The 19,035-nt window shown below is 49.0% G+C and overlaps 1 protein-coding gene across 1 annotated transcript in view; it reads left to right on the top strand.

Annotated features, from left to right (window-relative positions):
* The window catches only part of ACAD9 (acyl-CoA dehydrogenase family member 9), a gene marked incomplete at its 5' end in the record, with an annotated part of 60,018 nt that overhangs the window by 36,308 nt on the left and 4,675 nt on the right, over positions 1-19,035 (top strand). Inside the window, 9 exons of the mRNA XM_079712718.1 lie at positions 1,067-1,173; positions 1,920-2,020; positions 2,743-2,821; positions 3,766-3,940; positions 4,479-4,552; positions 16,276-16,351; positions 17,735-17,805; positions 18,039-18,158; positions 18,757-18,885. Of these exons, the coding sequence (XP_079568844.1) occupies positions 1,067-1,173; positions 1,920-2,020; positions 2,743-2,821; positions 3,766-3,940; positions 4,479-4,552; positions 16,276-16,351; positions 17,735-17,805; positions 18,039-18,158; positions 18,757-18,885 (932 nt within the window). The remainder of the gene's footprint in view (positions 1-1,066; positions 1,174-1,919; positions 2,021-2,742; positions 2,822-3,765; positions 3,941-4,478; positions 4,553-16,275; positions 16,352-17,734; positions 17,806-18,038; positions 18,159-18,756; positions 18,886-19,035) is intronic.

Below are 19,035 nucleotides of genomic sequence, written 5' to 3'. Positions count from 1 at the left end.
CTTTCCGGCCCCTCAGCCCCTCCCCCATCAAGCAGTCTCCACCCACCTGTCATCTGTCCCCATTGGTTGTCCTCCCCCCATGATTTTTGTGATACTTTCATGGGGAAGAAAATCAGTTGTTTTTTTTTTTTTTAACAAGCAACACTGACTTCAGTATGTAAAACAAGTAGGAGCACAAGCGTTTTGATTGAAAGAGGCGTGGTGATGGGTGCCACAGGGCCCTGGCCTTCCCTGGGTCCCCACTGAGCGCAGGGGACGCTGCGCACCCCTGCAGGGACTCGGCCCTCCCCTTGTGTGGAAGGCGCCCCCTGCAGCTGGGCCGCGTGTGACCTTAGGCCTCGGGTAGTCATTTGTAAGGTGCACACAAGGCCACCCCACCACCGCCGGAAGCTGAAGATAAAATGCAGAATACCCAAGTTCAGCGGAGTCTGCGTTTTTAGTGTTTTCTCTTTTTGCTCCTAGAACACTGACTCCTTCTGAGGGTGACTTTGCCCCCCGACCCCGGGTGGCCATTTGGCAACATCTAGAGACATTTATGTTGTCAGAACTGTGGAGGAGGGGGAACTACTGGCATCTAGTGGGCAGAGGTCAAGGAGGCCACCCCACGTCCTACAGCACACGGGGCGCCCCTGTGACAGAAGGACCCAGCCCCGGATGCCAGTATCCCAGGCGGAGAGACCTTTCCTCGAGGCCACGAGATACTGGGGGTGGGTTGCAGAATGGGGTTCACGACTGTGAAGCCCAAAATCTGTGATAGGAGGTATTCACAGCATTTCAAGTAACTTTATGTATGTTTAGGTGTTTATGTATTTTTGTATTAAATATTACATTCTTATATTAAAATATACACCTGTATATGCTTATATGCCTAGAAAAAGTCTGAAAGGATGTACACAGAAATGCTCTTTATGAGTGATAAGTTATGGGTAATTTCTGTTTCCTTTGTACCGTTCTGTGTTGTGATTTTTAAAAAATGGTGAGCTGACTTTACTTTATAAAGCCACTTGCCTTTCCTGGGAGGAATTTGGGGCTGAAGTGTAAGTGAAGTGGCCTGTTTCTGCCCTAGGTGGCCTGGGCCTCTCCAACACCATGTATGCGCGGCTGGGGGAGATCATCAGCCTGGACTGCTCCATCGCCGTGACGCTGGCAGCACACCAGGCCATCGGCCTCAAGGTCAGGGGTCTGGGTTTCCGCGGTGGCGAGGGGGCAGCCGGCTCAGCGTCTCGGAGGAAGGCCTGCTGTCCTGCAGCCTCAGTGTCCTGCAGCCTCAGTGTCCTGCAGCCTCGCTGTACCGTGCTCAGTGCCGTTGGGTGGCCCTGTCCTTCCTTTTGAAACTTCCTCCCGCCCCATCGCCTCTGACCCATCCTTCCAGGCCCAGGTCAGATGCCACTGCCTCCGTGGAGCCTGCCTTCACCATGCGCTGGAGGTGACCCCACCTCTTGTTTGGCTCCCTCGGGGCCTGAGCGTGTCCCCCCCCTGCTGTTGGCACCTGTCCTCCTACTCCGCTGGACTTGGAGTCTTTCAGGGCAGGTCCAGGGGCCCACACACTCATTCCTTGGGTGGTTCTTGCTCAGCGTAGAAACCAAGGGGGCTGAGTGCACAGCAGGCTTGGCGCCCGGGCGTGGCACTGCCCAAGCACCAGCTGTGGCTCCAGCCACCCGGCCACCCTGCCGGGAAGTGGCGGAATTGCCGGAAAGCCTGAGGCCCTCCCTGGAGCTGTGCCAGGCCACCCTGGACTGTGCGCTTGGGGATCCCCCTGGCAGCCCAGCTCCCCAGACCCCCCAACGGCTCCCCATTTTTTACTGCGGCTGCCAGCTCTTGCGTGAAGGAAGCATGTTCCAGAAGGGGCCGTGTTCTGCAAGCACGTTTCATACACTTCTTTCTTGCCACTGCTGAAAGCAGCCCGTGTGTGTTGCCAGGGCATCATCTTGGCCGGCAACGAGGAGCAGAAGGCCAGATACCTGCCCAAGCTGGCTTCCGGGGAGCACGTGGCCGCCTTCTGCCTGACGGAGCCAGCCAGGTCAGCCCTGCGCACACTCACGGCCTCAGGGTCCAGGGGCTCTTACTGAAGAGGGGTGGCTGGCTTCTTCCCTCCCTGAAGACTTCCCGGCAGTTGAGTCCACAGCTTTTCTCACCCGTTCTCTTCATGCTGTCTTATCTCTACCTTACTTCTCTTTCCTGGTGACCTTTACAAATGAAATAACATGGCTGACAGCACCTGTAATTTTTTTTGTGCTTTGCAACCCTCCTTATATACAATAATGCATTCAGGCTTCACAGCGACTTTTAGAGTATGGAGGGCGGGTGGTATTGTCCCCACTTTACAGGCCGTGAACTGAGGTTCAGTGAGATGGGGTGATGAGCCCCGCGTCTCACAGCTGCCGTGACGGCAAGTCCGTTATCCAGCCCCTTTCCGTCTGCTTCCCCCACCTGGGGACCTGGGTCCCCTGCACTCACCTTGCGGGAGCTTAGAGCCCGCGTGAGCCAGCATTTCCGTGTTTAGACCTCCCAAACGTCACTGCCGCCTTTTCACCCGATGTGACAGAGCAGGGTTGGCCAAACCCACCTCGCCACCTGTTTTCACAGATGAAGTTTTACTGGAACATGCCCGTCTGTCTGCAGATGGTCTGTGGCTGCAAAGCTGAATATATCTCTTAGCTGGCCCTTTGTTTTCCGTGGGGCCTGGAAACCGCTCTTCTGTCTCCAGCGTTACCCCTCAACCGCATATTTCTGTCCCCGCAGTGGGAGCGATGCCGCCTCCATCCGGACCAGGGCCACGTTAAGTGAAGATAAGAAACACTACGTCCTCAATGGCTCCAAGGTACAGCTGCGTGGCCTCCGTGGCCGCGTCAGGGTCTCCGTCCTGACCTTCACCGCCACGCACTGACCACTTCCCATGCTCCAGGGATCATAAAGGGCAGGCACGTCGCCTCTCAACCGTCATCCTCGGGTGATGCGCCTCCGTCTTTGGAAGAAGAAACGGTGGCTCAGAGAGGTTACGTGACCCACCACCATACCGTCTGCTTAGTGGCAGGATGGGAACGGAGGTGTCCTGGCTCCTGAACCTGCAGGCCTTCGTGGTGCTGCCCGCCTCCCTGAGCTGCTCTCCTGTGTCCGTTCTTTTAACTTTTTATTACACGGAATTTGAAACACAAAAGTTTAGTGTCGTGAACGTCCACCCCCGTCTCCCGGCTTCAGTGCTTCCTCCGTCACACTGCACTTCTGGATGGCAGCCGTGACGAGCTCAGTGCATCTCTGCAGGACGGGCCTGAGAAAGTCACGGTGTACGCTTAAACCTTGATCATTTCTTACTATCTGCTTAACGTTCAAACGTCCCTGATTGTCTCATACTCCTTTTTTTTACAAACAAGTTGCTTGAATTAAGATCCAAATAAGTTCTATATATAGAGCAGTTTGTTGGGAAGTCTGTTCCCCCTCCCCGTCCCCATCCTCCTCCCCTCCTCCTCCCCGTCCCCATCCTCCTCCCTCCCTCCTCCTCCCTCCCCCTCCCCTCCTCCCCCTCCCCCTTTCCCTCACTCCTTTCTGCCTCCCTCCCACCCCCAGCTGTTCCATGCTGAGCCGGAGCTGCTTGACACACACACAGACACATGTGCAGGGCCACCTGTGTCTCCTGGGGAAATCCGTGCTCTGGGGATGCTGGGGTGAGCCCGTCCTGGCCTGAGCTGTGACGGGCAGCTGGTGCTGAGGGTGGCCAGTCTGTAGTAGTTTGGTTTTCTCTGGAGCCCTTTTGCTTTCTTTCCTCAGGTCTGGATCACCAATGGAGGACTGGCCAGTGTTTTTACTGTGTTTGCAAAGACAGAGGTTGTTGATTCTAATGGCTCAGTAAAGGACAAGGTCACAGCGTTCATAGTAGAGAGAGACTTTGGTGGAGTCACCAGCGGGAAACCTGAAGATAAGTTAGGCATCCGAGGCTCCAACAGTGAGTGGCACGTGCATGCATGTGTGTGTATGAGAGAGAGACAAGGTGAGATTTTATCTTGATAAAAAGATATCAAACATCAAGATAACATGAGACTTAAGTAGTTTTGTTACCACCCGAGCATTTGGCAAAATTTCTCTGCACATCGGGCAGTGATGACTTCAAGGTGAGGTCGTCGCCACCTCGTGGCGCTCAGCCTTGGAGGAAGGTGGTGCTGGGGGGTCCTGGGTCAGTGTTGCAATACAGCAGACCCCCATCTTTCCAGCCTGGGACTCCTCCTTCCTCCCTTCTCCCTCCTCCCCACCTAGGCCCAGTCGGCACTCAGTTCACTTGAGGCTGGTGTCCTGTAAGTGGCCCTCGGCCCACCTGGAGCTGCCCTGCGGTCCTCACAAGGCTCAGCCTCTTGGGTCCCTTAGCTCGGACTGTGGAGGGTCTGAATGAATGAGCGAGTGAGTGAATGAACCACGCCCCTGGGTGGGGGTCCGGGTTAGAGCGCTTCGTCCCCCACAGCTGAGGTCCTGGATGTTGTGTGTTCCAGCCTGCGAGGTGCACTTTGAGAACACCAGGGTGCCCGTGGGAAACGTCCTCGGAGAAGTTGGAGGCGGCTTTAAGGTGTGTTGCCCTGCGTGTGCTGACCTTTGTTGCAGTCTCGTGTGCGTCGGCCCAGCTTCCCGTCACCTCCCTGCTGGCAGTGCACTGGGCTGGGCTGGTCGGGCGGCCATGCATGGCTCTCTGCAGGGAGGTCAGCAGAGCAGAGAGAAGTCAGCCCTGGGAGGCAGGGGTGCAGCAGCGCTCAGTCTCACCCTCCCTCACGTAGGGGTAGAGTCCTCCCCCAGCCAGTGGAGAGAGCAGCCCAGTGGCCCTGCAAAGCTCAGGATGCACAGCCCTGGGTCCTGAGTGCTTACCCTGATTTTTTTTTTCTTAGAGTAAGAGTTTTTTTTTTTAATAACAGGTAATTCACATGACAAAATTTACCATTTTCAAATGAATGCTTTGTTGGTTTTTAGTATATTCACTGTGCTTGTGCAGCCATCTCCATGGTCTAGTTCTAGAGCATCGCCATCACCCCAGCAAGACACTCCATACTTCCTCATTTCCCCTCTCCCAGACCTCGGCCGTCGCTGCTTCACTTTCTGCTTCTGTGGATCTGCCTGTTTTGTTTGTTTGTTTATAAATGTATTTTATTTTTATTTTTGGCTGCATTGGGTCTTTGTTGCTGTGTGCGGGCTTTTTCTAGTTGCGGCGAGCGGGGGCTACTCTTCGTTGTGGTGCGCGGGCTTCTCATTGCGGTGGCTTCTCTTGTTGCAGAGCACAAGCTCTAGGCGTGCAGGTTTCAGTAGTTGTGGCACGTGGGTTCAATAGTTGTGGCTCGCGGGCTCTAGAGCACAGGCTCAGTAATTCTGGCGCATAGGCTTCGTTGCTCCACAGCATGTGGGATCTTCCTGGACCAGGGCTTGAACCCGTGTCGCCTGCATTGGCACGCGGATTCTTAACCACTGCGCCACCAGGGAAACCCCATCTGCCTATTTTGAATGTTTCATTTAGATGGAATCCATGTGTGGTCCTTCTTGTATGGCTTCTTTCACGCTGCATAATGTTTTCAAGGTTTATCCAAGTCTAGCAGGTGTCACTCCTTCTTATAGCTGAGTAACGTTCCATCATGTGCATGGACCATGTTTTGTCCATCTGTCATCAGCTGATGGACATTTGGGTTGTTTCAATTTTTGGCCATTTGAATAATGCTGCTGTGAACACTCATGTGCACGTTTTTGTTTTCCATTCTGTTGGGTGCACACCTAGAAGAAATGGAGGGTCAAATGGTGACTATATGTTTAGCTTTTTGAGGAACCGCCAAACTCTTTTCCACAACAGCTGCACTGTTTCACATTCCCAGCAGCAGTGCGTTAGGGTTCCAGTTGCTCCACATCCTTGTCAATATGTGTGATCGTCCATTTTTAAAATTACAGCCATCCTCGTGGGTGTGAAGTGTATCTCATTGTGGTTTGATTTGCATTTCCCTGATGATTAGTCATGTTGAGCATCTTTTTATGCGCTTATTGGCTATTTATCTCCTTTGTTTTTTTATTTTATTTTATTGGGTTGGCCAAAAAGTTCGTTCGGTGTTTCCCGTAAGATGGCTCTAGTAGCATTTAGTTGTCTTTAATTTCATTTGAAACAATTTTGCTAGATTGTATTTTGACAGCTGTCATATCAGCATGCATTTAAAAAAAACTTATCAAAATTGGTGAATTTTTATGTAACCATTTTAATATTGAAGGTGGAAGAAAAAAAAGCAATATTTTGGGCATATTATGCTTCATTATTTCAGGAAAGGTAAAAAGGCAACTGAAACGCAAAAAAAATATTTGTGCAGTGTATGGAGAAGGTGCTGTGACTGATCGAACATGTCAAAAGTGTTTAGCGAAGTTTGTGCTGGAGATTTCTTGCTGGATGATGCTCCACGGTCGGGTAGACCAGTTGAGGTTGATAGATATCAATCGAGACATTAATTGAGGACAATCAACGTTATACCACGAGAGAGATAGCCGACATGCTCAAAATATCCAAATCAAATGTTGAAAATCATTTGCACCAGCTTGGTTATCTTAATCACTTTGATGTTTGCGGTCCATGTAAGTTAAGTGAAAAAAACCTTCTTGGCCATATTTCCACATGTGATTCTCTACTGGAATGTAGTGAAAACATTCCATTTTCAAAACAAATTATGACCGGCAATTAAAAGTGGATACTGTACAATAATGTGGAACGGAAGAGATTGTGGGGCAAGCACAATGGACCACCACCAACCACACCAAAGGCTGGTCTTCATCCAAAGAAGGTATGTTGTATATATGGTGGGATTGGAAGGGAGTCCTCTATTATGAGCTCCTTCTGGAAAACCAAATGATTAAATCCAACAAGTACTGTTCCCAGTTAGACCAACTGAAAGCAGCACTTGAAGAAAAGCATCCGGAATGAATCAACAGAAAATGCATAATCTTCCATCAGAATAACGCAAGACCGCATGCTTCTTTGATGACCAGGCAAAAACTGTTACAGCTTGGCTGGGAAGTTCTGATTCATCCACCATATTCACCAGGCATTGCACCTTCAGATTTCCATTTATTTTGGTCTTTACAAAATTCTCTAATGGGAAAAATTTCAATTCCCTGGAATACTGTAAAAGGTACCTGGAACAGTTCTTTGCTCAAAAAGATAAAAAGTTGTGCGAAGATGGAATTATGAAGTTGCCTGAAAAATGGCGGAGGTAGTGGAACAAAACGGTGAATATGTTGTTCAGTAAAGCTCTTGATGAAAATGAAAAACGTGTCTTTTATTTTTACTTAAAAACTGAAGTCAGTTTTTGGCCAACCCAATATTTTATTGAAGTATAGTTAATTTACAGTGTTGCGCCATTGTCTGTTGTACAGCAAAGTAACTGTTATACACATACATTCTTTGTTTTAATACTCTTTTTCATTATGGTTTGTCACAGGATACTGAATATAGGTCCCTGTGCTCTACAGTAAGACCCTGTTACTTATCCATTCTATATATAATAGTTTACATTTGCTAGTCCCACACTCCCAATCCTTTTCTCCACCTCCCCTCTTCCCTTTGGCAACCACAAGTCTGTTCTCTATGTCTGTGAGTCTGTTTCCATTTTGTAGATACATTCATTTGTGCCATAGTTTAGATGACACATATAAGTGATATCAGATGGTATTTGTCTTTCTCTTTCTGACTTACTTCAGATAATAAGTCTTTCTGACTTACTTTATGATAATCTCTAGTTGCACCCATGTTGCTGCAAATGGCATTATTTCATTCTTTTTTATGGCTGAGTAATATTCCATTGTATATATGTACCACATCTTCCTTATCCATTCATCTGTCAGTGGACATTAAGGTTGTTTCCATGGGCTGTTTATCTCCTTTGAAGAAATATTTTTCCAAATCTTTGCCCGTCTTTAAATTGGGCTATTTGTCTTTATATTGCTGCTCTGCCCTAATTTACTGGGTGGCCTGGGTAAGTGTCTTCACAGCGGGAAGCTCCCCCCACCTTGGCTGTGAACAGGGATCAAAGCAGGACCTCCCGGCCTCCTGAGCATTACAAAAATCACCCAAGGGCTGTCAGCCAGGGCTCTAGCCACTGCTGCCCGGGAAGTGTGGAGCAGAGGGTAGGGGAGGTGGAGGGCACACGATGGGCATCCGTGTGCAGATGTCACACACAGATGAGGGAACACGTGGGTCCCCCGAAGCCCGTCCCAGGGGAGTTTCCATCCACTGTTCACACTTTTTTGTTTACCTATTTTATTTTCTTATTATTTTATGTTTCTGAATTTTATTTATTTTTTTATACACCAGGTTCTTATTAGTTACCCATTTTAGTAGTATATATTAGTATATATGTCAAATTCCAATCTCCCAGTTCATCACACCACCACCTCCCACCCCCTGGCACTTTCCCCCCTTGGTGTCCATACGTTTGTTCTCTACATCTGTGTCTCAGTTTCTGTCCTGCAAACCAGTTCATCTGTACCATTTTTCTAGGTTCCATATATATGCGTTAATACATGATATTTTTTCTCTTTCTGACTTACTTCACTCTGTATGACAGTCTCTAGATCCGTCCACATCCGTCTCTACAAATGACCCAGTTTCGTTCCTTTTTATGGCTGAGTAATATTCCATTGTATATACGTACCACATCTTCTTTACCCATTCCTCTGTCGACGGGCATTTAGGTTGCTTCCATGTCCTGGCTGTTGTAAATAGTGCTGCAGTAAATATTGGGGTGCATGTGTCTTTTTGAATTATGGTTTTCTCTGGGTATATGCCCAGTAGTGGGATTGCTGGGTCATATGACAATTCTATTTTTAGTTTTTTAAGGAACCTCCATACTGTTCTCCATAGTGGCTGTATCAATTTACGTTCCCACCAACAGTGCAAGAGGATTCCCTTTTCTCCACACTCTCTCCAGCATTTGTTGTTTGTAGATTTTCTGATGATGCCCATTCTAACTGGTGTGAGGTGGTACCTCATTGTAGTTTTGATTTGCATTTCTCTAATAATTAGTGATATTGAGCAGCTTTTCATGTGCTTCTTGGCCATCTGTATGTCTTCTTTGGAGAAATGTCTATTTAGGTCTTCTGCCCACTTTTGGATTGGGTTGTTTGTTTTTTTAATATTGAACTGAATGAGCTGTTTATATATTTTGGAGATTAATCCTTTGTCCGTTGATTTGTTTGCAAATATTTTCTCCCATTCTGAGGGTTGTCCTTTTGTCTTGTTTGTAGTTTCCTTTGCTTTGCAAAGCTTTGAATTTTCATTAGGTCCCATTTGTTTATTTTTGGTTTTATTTTCATTTCTCTAGGAGTTGGATCAAAAAAGATCTTGCTGTGATTTATGTCAAAGAGTGTTCTTCCTGTGTTTTCCTCTAAGAGTTTTATAGTGTCTGGTCTTATATTTAGGTGTCTAATCCATTTTGAGTTTATTTTTGTGTATGGTGTTAGGGAATGTTCTAATTTCATTCTTTAATATGTAGCTGTCCAGTTTTCCCAGCACCACTTATTGAAGAGACTGTCTTTTCTCTGTTGTGTATCCTTGCCTCCTTTGTCATAGATTAGTTGACCATAGGTGTGTGGGTTTATCTCTGGGCTTTCTATCCTGTTCCATTGATCTATATTTCTGTTTTTGTGCCAGTACCATACTCTCTTGATTACTGTTGCTTTGTAGTATAGTCTGAAGTCAGGGAGTCTGATTCCTCCAGCTCCATTTTTTTCCCTCAAGACTGCTTTGGCTATTCGAGGTCTTTTGTGTCTCCATACAAATTTTAAGATTTTTTTTTGTTCTAGTTCTGTAAAAAATGCCATTCGTAATTTGATAGGGATTGCATTGAATCTGTAGATTGCTTTGGGTAGTATAGTCATTTTCACAATATTGATTCTTCCAATCCAAAAACATTGTATGTCTCTCCATCTGTTTGTATCATCTTTAATTTCTTTCATCAGTGTCTTACAGTTTTCTGCATACAGGTCTTTTCTCTCCGTAGGTAGGTTTATTCCTAGGTATTTTATTCTTTTTGTTGCAATGGTAAATGGGAGTGTTCCTTAATTTCTCTTTCAGATTTTTCATCATTAGTGTATAGGAATGCAAGAGATTTCTGTGCATTAATTTTGTATCCTGCAACTTTACCAAATTCATTGATTAGCTCTAGTAGTTTTCTGGTGGCATCTTTAGGATTCTCTATGTATAGTATCATGTCATCTGCAAACAGTGACAGTTTTACTTCTTTTCCAATTTGTATTCCTTTTATTTCTTTTTCTTCTCTGATTGCCATGGCTAGGACTTCCAAAACTATGTTGAATAATAGTGGTGAGAGTGGACATCCTTGTCTTGTTCCTGATCTTAGAGGAAATGCTTTCAGTTTTTCACCATGGAGAATGATGTTTGCTGTGGGTTTATTGTATATGGCCTTTATTATGTTGAGGTAGGTTCCCTCTATGCCCGCTTTCTGGAGAGTTTTTTTAATCATAAATGGGTGTTGAATTTTGTGAAAAGCTTTTTCTGCGTCTATTGAGATGATTGTGTGGTTTTTCTTTTTCAATTTGTTAATATGGTGTATCACATTGATTGATTTGCCTATATTTAAGAATCCTTGCATGCCTGGGATAAATCCCACTTTATCATGGTGTATGATCCCTTTAATGTGTTGTTGGATTCTGTTTGCTAGTATTTTGTTGAGGATTTTTGCATCTATATTCATCAGTGATATTGGTCTGTAATTTTTTTTTGTAGTATCTCTGGTTTTGGTATCAGGGTGATGGTGGCCTCATAGAATGAGTTTGGGAGTGTTCGTTCCTCTGCAATTTTTGGAAGATTTTGAGAAGGATGGGTGTTAATTGTTCTCTAAATGTTTGATAGAATTCACCTGTGAAGCCATCTGGTCCTGGACTTTTGTTTGTTGGAAGATTTTAAATCACAGTTTCAATTTCATTACTTGTGATTGGTCTGTTCATATTTTTTTTATTTCTTCCTGGTTCAGTCTTGGAAGGTTATACCTTTCTAAGAATTTGTCCATTTCTTCCAGGTTGTCCATTTTATTGGCATAGAGTTGCTTGTAGTAGTCTCTTAGGATGCTTTGTATTTCTGCAGTGTCTGTTGTAACTTCTCCTTTTTCATTTCTAATTTTATTGATTTGAGTCCTCTCCCTCTTTTTCTTGAGGAGTCTGGCTAAAGGTTTATCAATTTTGTTTATCTTCCCAAAGAACCAGCTTTTACTTTTATTGATCTTTGCAATTGTTTTGTTTCTAATTCATTTATTTCTGCTCTGATCTTTTTTTTTTTTTTTTTGCGATACGCGGGCCTCTCACTGTTGTGGCCTCTCCCATTGTGGAGCACAGGCTCCGGATGCGCAGGCTCAGCAGCCGTGGATCATGGGCCCAGCCGCTCCGCGGCATGTGGGATCTTCCCAGACCGGGGCACGAACCTGTGTCCCCTGCATCGGCAGGCAGACTCTCAACCACTGCGCGACCAGGGAAGCCCTCTGCTCTGATCTTTATGATTTCTTTCCTTCTACTAACTTTGGGTTTTGTTTGTTCTTCTTTTTCTAGTTCCTTTAGGTGTAAGGTTAGATTGTTTATTTGAGATGTTTGTTGTTTCTTGAGGTAGGATTGTATTGCTATAAACTTCCCTCTTAGAACTGCTTTTGCTGCATCCCATAGGTTTTGGATTGTCGTGTTTTCATTGTCATTTGTCTCTAGGTATTTTTGATTTCCTCTTTGATTTCTTCAGTGATCTCTTGGTTATTTAGTAACGTATTGTTTAGCCTCCATGTGTTTGTGTTTTTTACGTTTTATTCCCTGTAATTCATTTCTAATGTCATAGCGTTGTGGTCAGAAAACACGCTTGATATGATTTCAGTTTTCTTAAATTTACTGAGGCTTGATTTGTCACCCAAGATGTGATCTATCTTGGAGAATGTTCCGTGTGCACTTGAGAAGAAAGTGTAATCTGCTGTTTTTGAATGGAATGTCCTATAAATATCAATTAAATCTCTCTGGTCTGTTGTGTCACTTAAAGCTTGTGTTTCCATATTAATTTTCTGCCTGGATGATCTGTCCATTGGTGTAAGTTAGGTGTTAAAGTCCCCCACTATTATTGTGTTACTGTCAATTTCCTCTTTTATAGCTGTTAGCAGTTGCCTTATGTATTGAGGTGCTCCTATATTGGGTGCATATATATTTATAACTGTTATATCTTCTTCTTGGATTGATCCCTTGATCATTATGTAGTGTCCTTCCTTTTCTCTTCTAACATACTTCATTCTAAAGTCTATTTTATCTGATACGAGTATTGCTACTCCAGCTTTCTTTTGATTTCCATTTGCATGGAATATCTTTTTCCATTCCCTCACTTTCCGTCTGTATGTGTCCCTAGGTCTGAAGTGGGTCCCTTGTAGACAGCACATATATGCATCTTGTTTTTGTATCCATTCAGCGAGCCTGTGTCTTTTGGTTGGAGCATTTAATCCATTCACGTTTAAGGTAATTATCGATATGTATGTTCCCATTACCATTTTCTTTTTTTTTTTTTTTTTTGCGGTACGCGGGCCTCTCACTGCTGTGGCCTCTCCCATTGCAGAGCACAGGCTCCGGACGCGCAGGCTCAGCGGACATGGCTCATGGGCCCAGCCGCTCTGCTGCATGTGGGATCCTCCCGGACCAGGGCACGAACCCGTGTCCCCTGCATCGGCAGGCAGACTCTCAACCACTGCGCCACTAGGGAAGCCCACCATTTTCTTAATTGTTATGTTTTTTTTTTTTTTATCACGGTGCGCAGGCCTCTCACTGTCATGGCCTCTCCCGTTGCAGAGCACAGGCTCCAGACGCGCAGGCTCAGTAGTTGTGGCTCACGGGCCTAGCCGCTCCACAGCATGTGGGATCCTCCCGGACCAGGGCACGAACCCGTGTCCCCCGCATTGGCAGGCGGATTCTTAACCACTGCTCCATCAGGGGAGCCCTGATTTTGTTTTTGTAGGTCCTCTTCTTCTCTTGTGTTTCCCACTTAGAGAAGTTCCTTTAGCATTTGTTGTAGAGCTGGTTTGGTGGTGCTGAATTCTCTGAGCTTTTGCTTGTCTGTAAAGCTTTTGATTTCTCCCTCGAATCTGAATGAGATCCTTGCCGGGTAGAGTAATCTTGGTTGTAGGTTCTTCCATCACTTTAAATATGTCATGCCAACTCCCTTCTGGCTTGTAGAGTTTCTGCTGAGAAATCAGCTGTTAACCTTATGGGAGTTCCCTTGTATGTTATTTGTCATTTTCCCCTTGCTGCTTTCAGTAAGTTTTGTCTTTAATTTTTGCCAATTTGATTACTATGTGTTTCGGCATGTTTCTCCTTGGGTTTATCCTGTATGGGACCCTCTGTGCTTCCTTGACTTGGGTGACTATTTCCTTTCCCATGTTAGGGAAGTTTTCGACTATAATCTCTTCAAATATTTTCTCTGGTCCTTTCTCTCTCTCTCTTCCTTCTGGGACCCTTATAATGTGAATGTTGTTGTGTTCAGTGTTGTCCCAGAGGTCTCTTAGGCTGTCTTCATTTTTTTTCATTCTTTTTTCTTTATTCTGTTCTGCAGCAGTGAATTCCACCATTCTGTCTTCCAGGTCACTTATCCGTTCTTCTGCCTCATTTATTCTGCTATTGATTCCTTCTAGTGTATTCTTCATTTCAGTTATTGTATTGTTCATCTCTGTTTGTTCTTTAATGCTTCTAGATCTTTGTTAAATGTTTCTTATATCTTCTAGATCTCTGCCTCCATTCTTTTTCCGAGGTCCTGGATCATCTTCACTATCATTATTCTGAATTCTTTTTCTGGAAGGTTGCCTATCTCCACTTCATTTAGTTGTTTTTCTGGGGTTTTATCTTGTTCCTTCATCTAGTACATAGCCCTCTGCCTTTTCATCTTGTCTTTCTGTGAATGTGGTTTTTGTTCCACAGGCTGCAGGATTGTAGTTCTTGCTTCTGCTGCCTCCACTGTTCACACTTTTGGTGCTTGTCTTTCTAGATCTTTTTAAATAGTTTACATTGCTGAAATATTTCTGCGTGTGTGTGTGTGTGTGTGTAAGAGGGGATAGCTGGTATTTTTCACTTATCAACAAGCCCTCATAGTCTTTTCATGCTAGGGAATGTGATTTGCTGAGGTTCAGAACCACACAGCATTTCTTCATGTGGTGACACCACATTCACTGTCCCTGGGTCTCCAGGATCGAGCATTTAGCGCAGTTTCCTTTCTTCCCCACTTGGGACTGCATTGCATGGCATGTATCCTTATACATATCTTGCACACTTCTCTCATTACCTCCTGAGTTTAAATACCAGTCCAGTTTCTGGGTCAGAGGGCATGGTCATTTTTAAGTTCTTGGTCCATGTTGCCTGCTGGACGGTTGGACTGTGTGTGAGGTCTTTGCCCAGTCCTTCCCAACTCTGCATTAAAAAATTTTTTCTATCGTGTTAGGTGAGAAGTGATGGTTTTAGTATGCAAAAGAAAAACAGATTTCTAAAGCCCTATCTTGTGATGAGTGGGATTGCCTGCCAGTCACCCTCAACACTGAAAAGCACGACACGCTAGGGTGATCCCAGAGATGGCGGGTAGGATGACCACAGGCTCGGGGAATGCCGATGCCACGTGTGGTCAAGTAGGAGGTTCGTCGGGGTGCAGCGGCGGTCAGCGACGGGGGCTGCGGGGACGGCCGTGTCTCGTACGTGGGGTGCAGTTGTGGGAGGGGACTGCTCTGCAGTAGGAAGGTGACCACGCAGCAGAATCAGGTCTGGGCAGGCGGGAACGCCGAGGCTCACGAGCCCTGTCAGGTAAGGCCGAGCCTGCCAGGACCATCCTCCTGGGGACTGGGGCCTGGTGTCCAGTCCTCTCCTCCTCTTGTTCTTGTAAGCAAAGCTGAGAATCAACCACGAAGGGGCTGTGACGTAAGTTTGTTCATGCAACTGCGAGCTGGCCTTTAAGAACCAGTCTGGAATAAGGGACCAAAGGTGGGGGTTCAGTTCCTGCTTTCAGTCCTGGCAGGTCAAGCAGGACCGGTGTCCCCGCTCCACGTCCTGAGACACAGGGAGTCTGACGTTACAGGTCCCAGGCCCGAGCAGGAGGCACAACAGGTCACACTGCACTGTGACCTCGCCGAGCCCCAGCTTCTGGCTGTGCCCACCACGTTGCCCACCCGCCTCGGACTCGCCTGTCAGGACCAGTGCTGCCTGCCCAGTGGCCGGAGCAGGTCTTTCCAGTCTCCCCAGCCCCACAGCATCTGTTTTGAGAGTCTCCATTCAGGTTATTTAGCAAGTAGTCATAAATTCAAATTCAGAGGCACATTGGGTCAATCCCAGTCACGCAGGCGAGCCGTCCGTACAAGCAGTGCCACGTGTGATGCTGAGTCCCAGGCTGCTTGCTGCCCCCAGACCCCAGCCCGGCCTTGAGGCCTCCTCCTTGGGCCTCACCGGCTTGAGCAGAGGGGGGCAGGTCGCAGCGTCCTCTAGGAGCCTGGTGCTGGTGGCCACACGTCCACCGTGTGCCCGGGATGGCCCTCCTCCCCTGCTGCCTGGGTGGCTACGGCCTCTAGGTCCCTTTAGGTCTGTAAGGGGGCGCCTCCCCAAACCCGGGTAGTCTGGTACTTGGGAAGCAGTGTGTGTGCTTGCCATCGGCTTTCGGTAGAAAGTTGGGGTCGGAAGAGAGGCGTGAGGCTGACCGAAGTGCTTGGCTAGGGTCATTACTGTAGGCACTGGGCGGGGGGAGCGCATCACGTCCGTGACCGGGGCCGGCTCAGCGCAGGGTGCACGGGCCTGCACGTCTCGCAGCTGCTTGCTCTGTCTGTGACTGGCTCACCCCTTGGAGCCTCTGGCTCTTCATCTGTGAAAGGAGGACCCTGACGCCGAAGCGTTGCTGGGAAAGTGAGGAGTTGGCAGTGGGTCCCCAGCCAGCCTTAGTTTCTGCTCCCTTCCCCTGAGGCTGAGGGAAGTGGCCACTTCCTTTGGAATAAGGGTGTCCCATTCCTTTTTTTTGGGGGGGGGGGCGCCTTCAGGGATGTCTGTGAGAGCATCTCAGTGACAGATCGCCTGGTTTTGAGGCATTGGGATGGTGTTCTCTCCCGGCCCAGGGAGGGTGGCAGGATGATTAACTCCATCCAGATGCTGCCTTTTGTCTTCAAGAAAGCTTCTGGTAAAAGCAGACAAGCACTGTTGCGGTCTGTCCCCTTCAGCCCTCTAGGGCCCTCAGCTTTCCCAGCTGGACACCGAGGGAGTGACCCGCACTGAGCCCTCCTCTCTCTGTAGGTGGCCATGAACATCCTCAACAGCGGCCGGTTCAGCATGGGCAGTGCCGTGGCCGGGATGCTCAAGAAACTGATCGGTACGTAAGTCAGGGACAGCAGCCCTTTGTGGCAGACTTGCCCCTGGTGCCCCTGCCTTTTCCAGCCCATGGGCTCTGCCATGTCCCTGGGTGGGCGGGCCAGCGCTGAGCCAGGCCACTGACAGCCAAGTCTAGGATCAGGGCTTCAATTTAGACTGAAGGGTGCACTGAGACTGCCCCTGAAGGGCTAGTGTTGAGGTTTCAACACACACAGGATGGGGGAGGCGGGGGGCCTTCTGGTGGAGGTAGAGAGGGGTGGCTGCTGAGCGAACACCTGAATGTGAGCTGGTCACTGAAAAGCCTGAGTACTGGTTCTCTGTGGATGACTGCGCAGTGGGTGAGCCGCGGGGTCAGGTTGGGGACCCTGGTCCCTCAGCCTTTGGATTGTCCCTTTCTTCTGTTATGATCACTGAACCCTAGACTTCCCTTTGCCAGTGAAGTTAAAACAGCCTGATAGGGGTTTGGGGGGGCACGGAATGTCACTGCCATCTTTGCTTCGTGGGAGGGACCACAGGGACACACAGGGCCCTGGCTGTAGCGCGGGCGTACCTGGGGCTGGCTCCCCACTGGGTGTTCAGGAAGCTGCTCGGACTTTAGGGCAGAGTTCGTTTATAGACGAAGGGACGGACGCTCAGAGTGGGGGAGTGATTTGCCCGAGACCACAGCCCCCATCAGACTGCAAGCTCAGGGCTCGTCTCCCTCTGCTAAGCTTCCCCCAAGGCCTTGAGCCCATCTGGACTCTGCTTCCTTGTCTGGAAAACTCCTCAGTGCAAGGGCTTCGCTCTAGTGGTCAGTCTGTCCCCAAAGGATGTAGAGCCCCTGAGATCGCAAGGCCCAGAAATGGGGGAAGGTGGGAGTCTGTCTACCCTGCGAGCCCGCCGTGAGGGTGGGTTACGCGTGGATGTCCGTGGGGAGTGTTGGGAGAGCGCTGGCTGCAGGGAGGGGGGCCGCCGTGGGCGCCTGCAGGGCTGGTGCGGAAGCCACGGGCCACCCTCCTGCCGCCAGATGGACATGTGTACCGGGTGTGGGCCTGCTTCTCTGTGCAGGGCGTCCCGTGGCCTTCGCCGTGTCTCTGAGGTCAGTAGTGTTGATGAGGGTGGGGAGGCCACGTGGCCCAGGCTTGGCTGGTAAGAGCAAGAGTTGGGTCCAGACGTGTCTGACTGGCCCCTGGTCCTGCTCCGTCCCCCACCCTGGGTGCCACTCAGAGGGGACAGGCGCTCCTGAACCCGGAGGTGTTGGAAGGCAGGGCTCTCACTTTCAGGGTGTTGGTCTCAGCAGACCCGCTTCTCGTAGGTCCTGCCTGTTTGAAGGGTGGTGACGGTAGACTGGGGACATCACAGGACAGCCGGAAAGTTGTCCTTTGCTAACTCTGCTCCTCCTCAGAAATGACCGCCGAGTACGCCTGCACAAGGAAACAGTTCAACAGGAACCTCAGCGAGTTTGGACTGATTCAGGTACAGAGGGTCAAGAGCACCGCACGGGCTGGCTCTACCTCGTGTGCATTGAAAGTGTGCTTTGGGGTCTGTACTGCCGACTCCTAGGCGGTGATTCAGGGAGATGAGCACATGCCCCTTTTACGAGTGCCAGGCCTCGGTGCTCTTGGGCACTGGGCTTGGGCTGCTTGGCAGGTTTGGGTCTCAGTACAGGCAGATTCTCTCTTGATTGTGTATTTTCCTGAACGCTCCAGGAGAAGTTTGCCCTGATGGCTCAGAAGGCGTACGTGATGGAAAGCATGGCCTACCTCACGGCGGGGATGCTGGACCAGCCGGGCCTCCCAGACTGCTCCATCGAGGCCGCCATGGTGAAGGTAACCCCGCACACAGCGCGCCTGCCATCTTCCTCCTTAGTTGGTCACTGCTGAGGTATTTACGAGGTACCTGCCATGCCAGGCACCCCTGAGATGCAGCCGGGGAGAGCAGAGTAGCGTAGGAGCAGCAGCACAGGACAGGGTCCAGCTTACGAGAGGCCAGTGGCTCCCAGCATGCTTTGTGCCAGGTGCCAGCTGATGGTGATCATAGCAGAAGAAGAGAATACAGCCTGTGTATTGTAACTTCCTGTCTTCCTAACAAAGCAGCTGGGCTTCCTTGGGAAGGACTGTGTTGTCCTGAGTCTGTGGTCTTCCTACATTTTGTTATCAAAACTTGCTTTTATGAAATATCTGGTTGAGGTAAATAGCACAGAGTTCCCTGTGCTTCTGTCTTGTTTTGGGGAGGGTGGTCATTTTTTGGCCACCAGCGAGATGTGACAGTCAGGGCTCCTACCTGGGTCATCTCCTCCCAAAGCCCAGTTTGCGTGGAGCCTCCCACCCCGTCCTCAGCCACCCGGCCCCGAGGCAGAGGGTCCTCCTCCTGAGGGAGCTTCGGTGCTGACGGCCCCGTGCTGACCTCGCCCCGGGTCCGCGACAGGTGTTCAGCTCCGAGGCCGCCTGGCAGTGCGTGAGCGAGGCGCTGCAGGTCCTCGGGGGCTCGGGCTACATGAGGGACTATCCGTACGAGCGCATCCTCCGCGACAGTCGCATCCTGCTCATCTTCGAGGTGAGTGCGCCGCCCGCTGAGCTCTCGGCCCCACTCCGCTCTGCTCTGGACCCCAGAGCCTCATGGTCCTGGCGCCAGGCCGCAGAGCCCAGGCTGGCTGGTGCGTCCTCTTGCTCGACCGCCCGCAGGTCTCTGCCTGGGAGGCCAGGG

Source organism: Hyperoodon ampullatus (genome assembly GCF_949752795.1).
Source record: "Hyperoodon ampullatus genome assembly, chromosome: 10".
Classification (NCBI taxonomy): domain Eukaryota; kingdom Metazoa; phylum Chordata; class Mammalia; order Artiodactyla; family Ziphiidae; genus Hyperoodon; species Hyperoodon ampullatus.
This window is presented reverse-complemented; position numbering and strand designations above follow the sequence as displayed.